Genomic DNA, 12,727 nt, shown 5'->3' with positions numbered 1-12,727 from the left:
TTCATTTAAGAAAGAAAAATCAAATGCACACCTACAAAAATGGGAATAACTGGCTACATGGTAGTACTGTAGAAAAGGATCTGGAGTTATAGTGGATCACAAATTGCATATGAGCCAACAATGTGAAGGCTAATGTTCTAGCGTGTATTAACATGAGTGCTGTATTTAAGACACAGGAGGTAACTGTCCCATTCTACTCAGCCCTAGTAAGGTCTCAAGTGGAGTACTGTGTTCAGTTTTGGGCATCACCGTTTAACTACTAACTGTGGTATGTAACCTATTGCTTAAATCAGCCTCTGTACCAGATGACTGGAGGAAATCTAATGTGAAGTCCTTTTAAAGAACTGGCATAAGAGGTGATCCTGAACACTACAGGCTGGTAAGCCTAACTTCAGTACCAGGCAAACTGGTTGAAACTATAGTAAAGCACAGAATTACCAAACACAGAGATGAACATGATATGTGGGGGAAAAGAGAAATCCTGCCTCATCGATCTACTAGAATTCTTGGAAGGGGTCAACAAGCACATGGACAAGGGTGATCAGTGCCTATAATTTACTTGGGCTTTCAGAGAGCCTTTGATAAAGTCCCACACCAAAGTCTCTTAAGCAAAGTAAGTAGTCATGAGATAAGAGGGAAGGTCCTCTCGTGGATCAGTAACTGGTTAAAAGACAGGAAACAGTGTAAGGAATAAATGATCAGTTTTCACAGTGGAGAGAGGTAATAGTGGGGTCCCCCCAGCGTCTCTGGTGGGACCAGTTCTCGTCAACATATTGATAAATGATCTAGAAAAAAGAATAAACAGTATGATTGCAAGGTTTGCAGGCGATACAAAAATCACACAAGACAGTTAATTCCAAAGCTGACTGCAAAGGGTTACAAAGGGATCTCATAAAACCGGGTGACTAGGCAACAAAAGGGCAGATGAATTTCACCTGACCAGCCGCCACTGAAAAATAACTCAACACCAGCACCAAAAGGGTTAAACCATAAACATTCACTTTTTGTTTTTATTAAGAAAGCATGCACAAAAATAAACTCGTGAGGCCACACCCCCTCTCCTCTCTCTTTGACACAAAGCATCATGGGCCACACCACAGTGCAAGGGTGTGCAAGGGACTCCTCTCACTTGCAGGCTGATCTCCGTTGACTGCATCCCTTCACTCCTGACAGGCTATGTCACCAGCTTGCAGTGCAGTTCCAGTGCGAAGCCCTTTGACTCCATGTGTCCAATCCGATGCCATCTTGCCCACAAATGATGCACGGTATTTCAGGGGTGGGGGGCGAGGCTAATTTGCACACTGACCGGCATATATTTACATATGCAAATGAGGCGCAACTGAATATGCAAACAAGGCAAATGAATATGCAAGTGAGGAGCACTTGACTACGCAAAGGAGCCATCTTGGTTTGTTTTCAGGGTTCTCTGAAAGGCCAAGCGGCCTCCTGAACAACTTCCACGGGCCCGGCTCTTGGGAACATCCCCTGCAAAGCACTGAGTGGCACCTGGAGGGAGGTGATCTCTGCAGCTCCATGCCACAGAAACCCAACCGAACATGACTACCTAGTCTTATCATTCCCATCCTCGGCAGCAGAGAGAACTGCTGGCTAACTCCATGCTGAAGTCGGCTCTGGGATTCCCCACTCCCCTTGAGAATGCTCAGAGATGACCACCCCCACTTAAAAAAAAAACAACAACAAAAAACAGTACCCCCCACCCCCCGTCAAATCCAAGACTGTCCCGACAAAGATCCAATTGGTTTATCTCAACAGCAAATTATATAGCGATGCTAAATTATCTCCCCCACCCTTGGCATGTTGAGTCCCCATGATGGTTTGCTTCCAACTTGGTTCCCCTCACCAATAAACAGGGGCTAGGGGGCTACAAAACAGAAAGAGGAAACAAGAGGTTTGACAGAACAGAGCCACGCTAGAAACAGGGGGACAGCCAGGGGACACAGCTGGGGAAAGGGCAGCTCAACTCTCATTTCTGCTTCAACAGCTCTCCTTCCCATCTTCCCCATTCCTCCCTTTGGCTGTGCAGTTTAAATATCTGACCCACACCTCCTGTCCTGTCATCTATGCTTCTGAAACGTAACAACTGTGAAGCCTCACACCTCTTCAACTGGGGCTGGGGGAAAGGGAGCGACGGGGGGGCGATTCCAATCTCTAACCTACAAGTCCCCAAATCTCCCTCAGTTCTGAGCAGTGGCTTCTTCTTTCCATCCTTGGTTCACTCCCCAAATAGGAACCACCGACCGGGTATTTATGCAGACAAGAGTCCCTTTGCTTGCATCCTTACACCACAGGCAAGGACAGTCTCCAAAGAAATTAATGGGGGGAATAACTAACTGAACAAGAACTGAGGGGATAGGAGGAGTGCTTCCTAATTTGCAGGTGTCTTCTTTGGAGATGCAAATAAAAGCCTCACTGCATATCTATAGGGACAGTTGGGGGAAAGGGGGAATGGTGATGTTAAAAGCCCCGGGGAATGCTATTTGATGTGCTGTACCTGATCCCTCCAATGCTGGTGCAAAACACACCTGCTGAGCTTCCCCTACTTGACAGGTGGGCTTCACATTCCCAGAGACTGCAAAAGTCAGCATAGAAAACAGGTCAGGTTCCCTCTGATCTCCTCACAAATGGCAGTGTTCTCTGAATCCCAAATGCATCTGTGCTTGAAATTCTCCTTTTTCTGCACTCAGAGCCTCCCTCTCCCAGCTCACCCCAAATCCCAGCTGTATCTCACCCCCCGCAGAGATTCTGCTTTCTTTATCTTCAGGGTCTTCCCTCTTCCTCTTGCCGTCCCTTGCTGGTGTGAGAATGATCACGGAGCTAAAATCACCCCTCCAATGTCCCTTTGAGCCCCTGACCTTTACAACATTTATGAAACAACATAATTACAGGCTCCCAGGGTCCACTAGGCTCTCTCACTCCGGTAGCCAATACAACAGATTCACCAGCAAAGAGGGATTGTAAAACGCAAAATGAGTGAGGCAGAGAAAGATGCTCTTGAGGTTTCAGCCTTCCAAGGTCTTGTCATGGCACCAGGGAGCCATCTCTCCACCCTCCGCCCCACACAGGGCACCACACAATGTGGGGATGCCGATCTGATGTGGGGGAGGGCCGTGCTCGATTACTGATAATAATAATAATGAACAAAAGAAAAAAAGAAGGTAAAACAGGACGCAAGGAAGGATTATCTTCGGCAGCATCTTGCGGTGTCTTCTCTGGCGCAGAGAGAGAATATATATCTATATACAGGCAAGGCAGGGAGGCATGGGCAGCTGGACCTGCGACCTTTCTCCCCATGCCTCCCTTCCCTCCCAGGTCCCTCACAAGGGACGGGCTCTCGAGTCTGTAACACGCTAGGTGATCAAGTCCCAGTCGAAATCGTCAGGGATTTCCTCATTGGCGCCTTGAGGAGGGACTGGAGGCCGGGGGACCAGATGGTGAGCTGAGTGCAGGGGGAGGAGAGAGAGAAGGGGAAATAGATGGTTAGAGGAGAAGTCAAGCTCTGTCCTACTTGGTTCTTGGGAACATTAAAAGGGGAAGGACTCAGGTGGTGTGAACTTCCCCACAGCAGTGACCTGCCGGGACACATTCCCCCTCAGGCAGCACACGTTGCCACCCTGAGGCAGTGTTTTAAGCCCTTCAGGGCAGGAGTGGGGTAACCATCCTGCTACAGGGATCATGTGGTCTAAGGGTAACTGCAGCAATGGGAGCTTCCTCACGAGCTGCCCTCAACAGTGTTCAGTCAGCATCTAACTAAGGCCTAAGGAGTCTGTCAACATGAGCTCCCTCACAGCCATGTCCAGTGAGCACCCAGCTATGGGAAAGGGGTGGGAATGGGAATGAGATGGGGGGTGAGAGGAGTCAAGCAACTGAGTTTGCTGTCCCCTGCTGGTGGACCTCCTGCAGTCTAGGCTCTCTCAGCCCTACTCCAGCTCTCTGACAGCAGAGGGGAAGGGCCCTGCTAGCATGTGCTGCTGGACGGTGGGCGTCATATTACACGTCATCATTTCACCTCTTACCTGGGCGATTATACCCTGGATTGTCCTGGGTGGACATCTGGTACATAGGAGATGGCCCGGAGAAGAGATGGGGAGGCTGAGGCTGACCATAAGAGTTCACTGCCAAAGGAAAGGGAAAAGAACCATGAGTGATCCCCTCACCCAGCTCGCTTGGCACTGACTGGGCTTTGCAGCTCAGTCGCAGAACAGACTGACTGACACACGCCAGGGAGAATCAGGAGGTGTTCAATGGACAGGCCTTGACAATGCGTTACAGCTCAGCCACGGTACCGAAACGATGTTGTTATTCTACTGGGTTAAAGTGGGGAATTTTGTCCCATCGCCCCCTCCCTAGCCATTTCCCAAGTCGGGTCAAAATCAAGCTGCTGCAAGGCCATGATCTCTCTACACTGCCCTTGTCTGCTCCTCATAGAGCGTCATCCTACTCTCTCTTCTACCACATTATCTTCAATGCAGGGGAGAGCGTCTTCTTCTCTCCAGTGCTTAATTTGTGCCAAGGCTGGTCAGGGCTGAGCCCCGGCACCTCTTTCATTACAAATTAAGCACTGGGTGGGACACAGTCTGTATGAAACAGACTGCCAAAGACTGAGTGTTTTTGAGCAGCGTAGCTCTGGGCTGTTCAGTGCCATGGTGCTTAGCATGGTGACAAGGTGTCCACCACCTCTACACAACTGGGAATCTGCCTCATCCATTTGCATGGCATCCTGGGTCCCCCTCCTGCCCACCCAGCTGTGTACCTTGGTTCATGGACTGCTCCTGCTTGCCACTATTCAGGGCGCAAGAATCAGAGATTCGGGGGGGCTGCTGAGGGCCCCCCAGGTGAGGGAGCTGACCAGTCTGCGTGAGAAAGTGATTGAGGGAGTCGCAGAGGTTGGCAATGTGGTGCTGATCCAGGGTCCAGTTCTTCCGCTCAGCCTGGCGCAGGCTCTCCATCAGCTCTGCAAGGCCAATGGGGGGGAATGAAATCCAGTTACTTCATGCACATTGCTCCCTCCCCTTGTCTAATCCCTAACCCTATGGGTACTCCCCCAGGAATCCTCCTTTCCTCACACTCAGGGGCTCACCATTTCCCTTCTCACAGCTGTATCTCCTCATAAAGTCCCTTTCTTTACACTCAGGGCTTCCCCACCCCATGCGTGCCTCTAATCTCCGCTGTGCACTCTCTGGGAAGCTCCCTTTTTCTAGTCGCAGCGTATTGTCTCTGACACATGAGTGGGACAAGCAGCAGAAGGGACTGGGAAGTCATCCATCTATCTTCTAGCTGCCCCCATCCACACTGTATCTGAGGGCCCCAAAAACCTTGAATGGATTTCTCCTCCCCGCAATCCATGAGGCAGGTCAATGCTATTATCTCCATTGTACAGATGGGAACTGAGGCCCAGAGAGGCTGAGTGACTTGCCCAAGGTCACACAGAAAGTGTGTGGCAAAGCAGGGAATTGAACCTGGGTCTCCCACTGGGCCAAGCAAGAGATGGGATCTCCCACTGACCTGAGAATTGGGAGTGTTCAATGCTAGACCAGTTCAGCCGGTTCACCATCTTGAAGCTTTCCTTCAGGGAGTCAATGTTGGAGCACCACTCAGGGGGGAATGCTGAAAAGCCAGGCAGACAAGACATTACAAAGGAGTAACCCCCCTCCTCTTCACCAGTACCAGGTTTACAATCGCGCCAGTGGCGCCAGTCCCAGCCACAAAAAGGGGCCTTGGCCCAGCCCACTCCACTTGCGCTGCACCCTCAGCTGCTGGCTCCTCTCCACCTCTGGCCACTGCTCACTCCTCTCGGCCGGCCAACGGCTGAGTGCTCCTCTCCGGCCCCAGTGACTGCCTGCCAGTGACAGGGCAGAGAGGAGCCCTCAGCCTCTCCCTGCCACTCTGCAGAAGCGGTGGGCTGGGGAAGCCAGCGGCTCCTCCCCATCTCGCCACTGCAAGGAAATGCCTCCTCCACTGCAGGCACCAGCGCCAGGCCGGCAGGGCCGGGTCGGGCCCCGGGGGACGGGACCACCCTGTGCTCCTGAGCTTCAGCGGTCCTGCTCCCTAGCACTGTGCTGGGAGGGGGGATCCCTGCTCTGGGCTGGCCCAGTAGGGCCAGTGAGTGCGCCCAGGGGGCAGGGTGTGAGGGAGTGGGTCTGTCGGTGGGTGCTGGGCAGTGTGGGAGGCTTGTGTGTTTGGAGTGCTGGGAAGTGGGGGGTCTGCTGAGGGACGCGCTGGGCAGTGGGAGGAGGTCTGTGTGTATTGGGGTGCTGGGCAGTGGGAGGAGGTCTATGTGTATTGGAGTGCTGGGCAGTGGGGGGAGGTCTCTGGGCGGTACTATGTAGTTGCGGTGGTGGGGCTGTGGGGAAGGACACTGGGCAGTGGTGGGCGGGGGAGATCTGTATATGTTGGGGCACTAGGGAGTGGGGGTTCTGTGCAGGGTGCTGTGCATTTGTGGTGGGGGGTGGCATTGGGCATAGTGGGTCTGGGGGAGCTGGGCATAAGGAGTCAGGGGGTGTTGGGTGGAGGGGCTTTGTGGCGTGGCATGGGCCCGCCCCGGAGGGGAAGGGGCAGGCTGGCAACACAGGGCCGGGCAGGCCAGTGTGCATCTGGCGACTACTGGTTTGTAAACAGTGCCCTCGCACTGGGATGGGCAGAGCAGGACCGCCTCTGCCATGCCATGCCCCATTTCCCTGGGCCAGCCCCTTGCTCAGGAACCAACCTCCCCTCACCAAGCTACATTGTGGCCCACAAATATGTTTGGCGCCGGGCCCACAAAAAGTTAATCCGACCCTGTCTCCCCCCATGTAATACAAAATAAACAGAACCTGGCCCTGTCCATTACTTGCCAAAAGACCCTAAATCTGCACTGGACAGGAATTCAGCTTCCCTGGTCATTCAGTACTCAACTCCCCCCTCATTTCTGCACCCCATGCCTTGTGGGGCTGGATCCCCCTCTGCTGGAGGCGGAAGGGGAATGGAGTTTCCAAGTTCACTCAGACCCAAGTTTCAGCCTCTCCCCACCCTTTATATCTCATCTTCTGTAGTGCATGGGTGCTGCTGTGAGGGAGCTCACCACTGAACCCCACACTATCCCAGCCCCCTCTGCCCCCAGCAGCTCCCTTCATCGCCTGCAGCTCACCAAAGCCAGCGTTGTTGATTGAAGCCTGGGACTGCTGCTGCTGCTGGTGCTGCTGGTGTTGGTGCTGCTGGTGCTGTGGGTGGGTGTGCGGGTGGTGCTGCTGGTGCTGGTGGTACCCTCCATGCTGCATCGGGGGTGGGTGCATGGACATCACAGGTGGGGGACCATAGCCATCGCCACTCTGCTGCTTGCCCCCCTGGGGTGGACAGCCCTCTGGGCTTGCGGTGTGGAGTGGGGGAGCAGCCCCCACTGATGAGGGGCCCTGCTGCTGCTGGTACATGTAGTAGTTGTGATTGGAGGGCTGCATGTCGCCAAGGAGAGAAGAGAAACCTGCATGGAGAGGGTAACAGGAGTTAAGAAATGTGGGTAAGGTGGCTGCCAAGCTCAAACACCTGCCTGTGTGTGACCTCATCCTACTTTCCCTAATAACGCACTCAGATAGCACATGACCCAGGCCTTTCCATAGTCTAAGTCAGTGGCTCTCAAACTGTTGTACTGGTGATCCCTTTCACACAGCAAGCCTCTGAGTGCGACCTCCCCCACCCCCATATAAATAAAAAACACTTTTTTATATATTTTAACACCATTATAAATGCTGGAGGCAAAGTGGGATTTGGGATGGAGGTTGACAGCTCATGACCCTCCATGTAATAACCTTGTGACCCCCTGAGGGGTCCCAACCCCCAGTCTGAGAACCCCTGGTCTAAGTAATGGCCACGTTTTTATTTAATGCAGTTTTACCAAAATTGAACTCATTCTCCTGAAATATCACATACGTGTGGTTCTGCTAGAGGAGACCGTGTTGCACAAAGCTGAAGTTAGACAAGACATTTAGATGACGTGAGTGTTGACATGTGAGATTTGGTTCCTTTTCCCTCCCGAGTTTCCTTTTGTGGGTGTGGTATGGTTTTTGTTATTGCATTTGTAGCTCAAAAGCACTTGGGCTAGAAACTTTGCCACTTCTCTAATGTAAATAACTAGAGGGTTGCACACTTTGTTGTTTCTGTCGGCTGAGTGCATTGCTAACATCAGAGCAGGGGTCGGCAACCTTTCGGAAGTGGTGTGCCGAGTTTTCATTTAGTCACTCAAATTAAGGTTTCATGTGCCAGTAATACATTTTAATGTTTTTAGAAGGTCTCTTTCTATAAGTCTATAATATATAACTAAACTATTGTTGTATGTAAAGTAAATAATGTTTTTAAAATGTTTAAGAAGCTTCATTTAAAATTAAATTAAAACGCAGAGCCCCCCGAACCGGTGGCCAGGACCTGGGCCGGTGGCCAGGACCTGGGCTGTGTGAGTGCCACTGAAAATCAGCTCGCGTGCTGCCATAGGTTGCCTACCCCTGCATCAGAGGCGTCTTGCCTTCCTCTATGCCCTCCATAAACTCCCTGTGTGCCACACTCCCATCTCCTCTATTTCAGGACTCTGCAACCCTTCCACACCATTCCCCATGCCAGGGGGCTCTGTGTACCCCCATGCCTCACCTAGAGCACCAGTTTTGGTGCAAGAGAGGAGGGATAGCTCAGTGCTTTGAGCACTGGCCTGCTAAACCCAGGGTTGTGAGTTCAATCCTTGAGGGGGCCTCTTAGGGATCTGGGGCAAAATCAGTACTTGGTCCTGCTAGTGAAGGTAGGGGGCTAGACTTGATGACCTTTTGGGGTCCCTTCCAGTTTTATGAGATAGGTATATCTCCATATATTATTATTGTCTCCTCCCCACAGTATCACTGTTCCCCATCCCCTCCTCCCATGCAAGGGGCTCTGTATTTCAACCATGGCCCTCGGTTCTCCCCCACACTAGAGTTCCCCCCCCCCCCCCCCGAATTCTGTGTGAGCCCTCATTCTCGCCCCCCCACAACCCGTTCTCATTTCTTTTTTTTCTGTCTGGGACATGTCATTCAAGGTGTCAACATTTTAAAACTGTATTGGAAAGAAGGGAAGAGCTGAGGTGGAGGAAGGTATTAGTAACTGTCATCAACTTGTCCTTTGATCTCTAGACAATTACAGAGGTGGCTGAAACTGCTGGATCTGCTAACCAGATACCAAAAGCTCTACATGCCTGCCATTTTCTCCTTTTGGTTTTCCAGTCTTCACCAAAATCTACAGAGTTCTGCTCATTAATGCCTAGAACATTCCCTGAAATCTTGAAATTGATTAGATGCAGCATTCAAATGTATTGTGCTGCTGACAAACATTCCAACACAGCAATGCCTGCCATCAAGCTGAATGTGAGATCTTGCTTTGGTTGGCCAACAAGCAAAAAAACCCCAACCCCATCTCAATTTCTCAGGCTTCTTTAGGACACTGTAAAAGTTGCAATAAAAGGGCACATGCTCACTTGGTTTTGCTTTCAGAGGTCACCTTCAAGTCACTGTTCCAAGGGAATAAGCTCCATTTTTTTGGTCTGGGTTTTCTAATACTACTCTAGCAGCTTTCATCCTAAAGTGCTCTACAGAGTTATATACAAGGGTCACTCTCACACTGCTGAAATGCAGCTGCCTCTGGGGGGAAGGCAGCAACTGTTTAACAGCCACACAACACAGAAGAAGAGAGAAAAAACTGCCTTCAACTGAAGCTGTGAAAGGAATTTAGGACAGCACAAATATTTACCACGCAGTACTTTGGCATGGAGAATGGAGATAACACTCCTAGTCAAGATTTTCAAAACTAGCTGCCAAAAGTTAGGCTACGCCCATAGCTCGCCACCTAAATAAGGGGCCTAATTTTCAGAAGAGCTGAGCACTCAGAAACTTCCACTGATTTCAAAAACCCTAACTTGAGTGAAAGGGGAGCTTAGTCTCCCTGGCTGGTTCAATCCTTTGGCTCTCAGCTAAGATTGCCAGGGAGGGATTAGCTAGTTTTGGCAATGATGGGAACAGAATGGAGAACAGGCAGACAAGTCACATGCACCACAATTGTTTTCAGTCAGTATCAACAGGACCTGAATTTGAGCAATCTAAACGAAAGGCCCAGTATACCACTGCCAAACCCCCAAGCTATCCATTCCCTGCAATGGGGCTCCTGAATCGATCATCAAAAGTAGGCTTTGGTTTTACATCTTAACCAACAACAGCAACTCTGTGAGCACAGCACCCCTAGCGCTGAGGTCAGTGCTGACTCAGAGGGGAAAGCACGCCAGCTGAGTCACCAGCACCACTTCTTGCAGCACCATGAGTTTCCCTTTGGTGTCCAAATACTGACAAAACCTGACGCTGCTTAGCTTAGGAGAGCTGCTGGGCTCCCAACAGTTTAGGGGCTGGACTTTTTGTACAGCACCTAGCACAATGGGGCCTTCCTCTATGACTAGGGCTTGTTGGTGTTAGGGTAATACAAATAATAAATCATTATTATTGTTGTCACAGAAGAGTTGTGACCCACTGAAGTCCTTCTGCTTGTAGGTTTGTTTGATCCTGCTAGAGTAGCAGAGTTTGACTGCAGTGTGGAAAGACTGACTGACTGAAAGTTGAGTGATTATTGATATATGGTAGGTCCTGGTTTAATAATATTGCCCTACCCATACCAGATTGATCTTTTCAAGGATGTCTCGCTTAAATATAGGGACAGCAAGCTGAAATTGTTCAAGGTTTTCTGCATCCCCTATTCTTGTCGCAAGTGTGACACTGCCCTCTGGTGGCTGTTCCCTGAATCACAGAATCCAGAGGAATTCAAGATGAGAATGGATTAGTAGGCTGTATCTTGTCCACTCCACCCTATCCCTTACCCTACAGTTATTATCTAGGGCTTTGTCCAGTCCTACTTTTAAGTGACCCAAGCGATGGGAACTTGCACCCCTTCCTTTGAAGAGACCCTTCCACAGCCTAATTTCATCCCACTACTTCTAGTTTATGCCAAATAACTGTCGGTCTCCTGCGATTTACAACCAGACAATACTTGCACCTTTAGATGGTAATTCATGACCTCAGACCTCCACATATTTATCTTTTCAAACCTTTCTTCACAAGCTGATCCCTCTAGCCCTTTAGGAATTTTTCTTGTTCCTTTTGATTCAACATCATATATGTTTAAAAATCAGTTAGTTCTACAGAAAGAGAGAGAAGGGCTGACAGTAGGGTGACCAGATGTCCTGATTTTATAGGGACAGTCCTGATTTTTGGGTCTTTTTCTTATATAGCTTCTATTACCTCCCATCCCCATCCCAATTTTTCACACTTGCTGTCTGGTCACCCTAGCTGACAGCCTGAGAAAGGAGAATTTCTGGACTATACATTGTGTGTGCGAGGGGAGGAGCTAGAGCAGGGGTCAGCAACCTTTCAGAAGTGGTGTGCCGAGTCTTCATTTATTCACACTAATTTAAGGTTTCACGTGCCAGTAATACATGTTAACGTTTTAGAAAGTCTCTTTCTATAAGTCTATAATATATAACTAAACTATTGTTGTATGTAAAGTAAATAATGTTTTTGAAATGTTTAAGAAGCTTCATTTAAAATTAAAATAAAACGCAAGAGCCCCCCGGACCGGTGGCCAGGACCCGGGCAGTGTGAGTGCCACTGAAAATCAGCTCGCGTCGGCACCCATGCCATAGGTTGCCTATCCCTGAGCTAGAGCATTTGAAAACAGGGGAACCCTCTTTTCACATGCTGCTAGAAAGAGGAAGTTACTGAGAGATGCCTGGAGGGGCACCACGAGGGGATATCACAGGGTCACACATACAATACACGAGGCGTCTAGGTCTGATACTCACCGTGCTGGGAAGAGGACGATTTCTCCAGCATGGATTTGTAGAGGTTTCGGAAAGACCAGCTCAGGTCCTGGAAGTTTATCTCAGAGTAGGAGAACTTGAAGTCGTGGTTAGTACTGTAGAGTGGGGGTGGCACATCTGCCCCTTCACGGCCCTGCCCTCCTGCCACAGTGGCTGCCACATCCACGGGCCCTGTGCCCTGCTAAAGACCAGACAATAGTATGGAAAAAATAGCTATATAGATTGTTGGCTTTGTAACTTCAGGAATTTGAGGGGGAAGATAGGAGGTTGCTCTCAGAAAAAGAACACCCAGCAAATCCCATATCACCTATCTGTCTCCCCCTCAAAATCCTCGCAACTCTCCTACCAGAATGGGGGACTCCATCCTCCTCTCCCTCCCAAGAACATACTAGCTCCAGCCCATCCTCAAGCCACTTCACACCCTAATGGCTTTATCCCTGACCCGTCTGCTCCTTTCCCCTGTTCCACTTCCTCCCTACTTCACTGCTGGTCACTGATCTCCCCTCTTCAGCCCCTCTTTCGCCCATTGTTTCCATTCTTCCCTATGGCCCTCCCCATCACTGATTTACTCTTCCATCTATGCCACCCTGTCCCCCTTTCTCCCTTACCCCGTCTCCCACTTTGCCCATCTCCGCCCCCTCCTCTGCCACTCACCTGACTGTAGCTGGCAATGGGTGTGGTGCTCTGCAGTGATAGCTGAGGGGTAGCCTCAGGGGGCAGAGAGGCTTCTGTGCTGACTGGGACAGCCCCCCGTGGGCTCTTACTCGCCTCCTGTTCTGGGGAGTCCTGTGATAACTATGAGCAGGGGGAGACAAGAAGAGAGGAAATCAGAAACAGACAGAGAAGGGACGCTGCAGATGA

General features: G+C 50.4%; 1 protein-coding gene across 4 annotated transcripts in view; it reads right to left on the bottom strand.

Annotated features, from left to right (window-relative positions):
• Nucleotides 1–982: 982 nt before the first annotated feature.
• The window catches only part of FOXJ2 (forkhead box J2), a 35,881-nt gene continuing 24,136 nt past the window's right edge, over nt 983–12,727 (bottom strand). For 3 of the 4 annotated variants that reach the window (XM_039540172.1, XM_039540156.1, XM_039540162.1), the window contains 7 exons: nt 12,521–12,661; nt 11,849–12,047; nt 7,145–7,474; nt 5,524–5,625; nt 4,772–4,972; nt 4,035–4,133; nt 983–3,457 (listed from right to left, as the gene is read on the bottom strand). In XM_039540172.1, coding sequence (XP_039396106.1) covers nt 3,369–3,457; nt 4,035–4,133; nt 4,772–4,972; nt 5,524–5,625; nt 7,145–7,474; nt 11,849–12,047; nt 12,521–12,661 — 1,161 coding nt within the window. In that variant the 3' untranslated portion in view covers nt 983–3,368. The remainder of the gene's footprint in view (nt 3,458–4,034; nt 4,134–4,771; nt 4,973–5,523; nt 5,626–7,144; nt 7,475–11,848; nt 12,048–12,520; nt 12,662–12,727) is intronic. The other variant, XM_039540182.1, reaches the window with a different exon arrangement.

This window comes from Mauremys reevesii, linkage group 1, assembly GCF_016161935.1.
Source record: "Mauremys reevesii isolate NIE-2019 linkage group 1, ASM1616193v1, whole genome shotgun sequence".
NCBI lineage: Eukaryota > Metazoa > Chordata > Testudines > Geoemydidae > Mauremys > Mauremys reevesii.
Note: the sequence above shows the minus strand (reverse complement) of the source record. Positions and strands in the feature narration are given on the sequence as shown.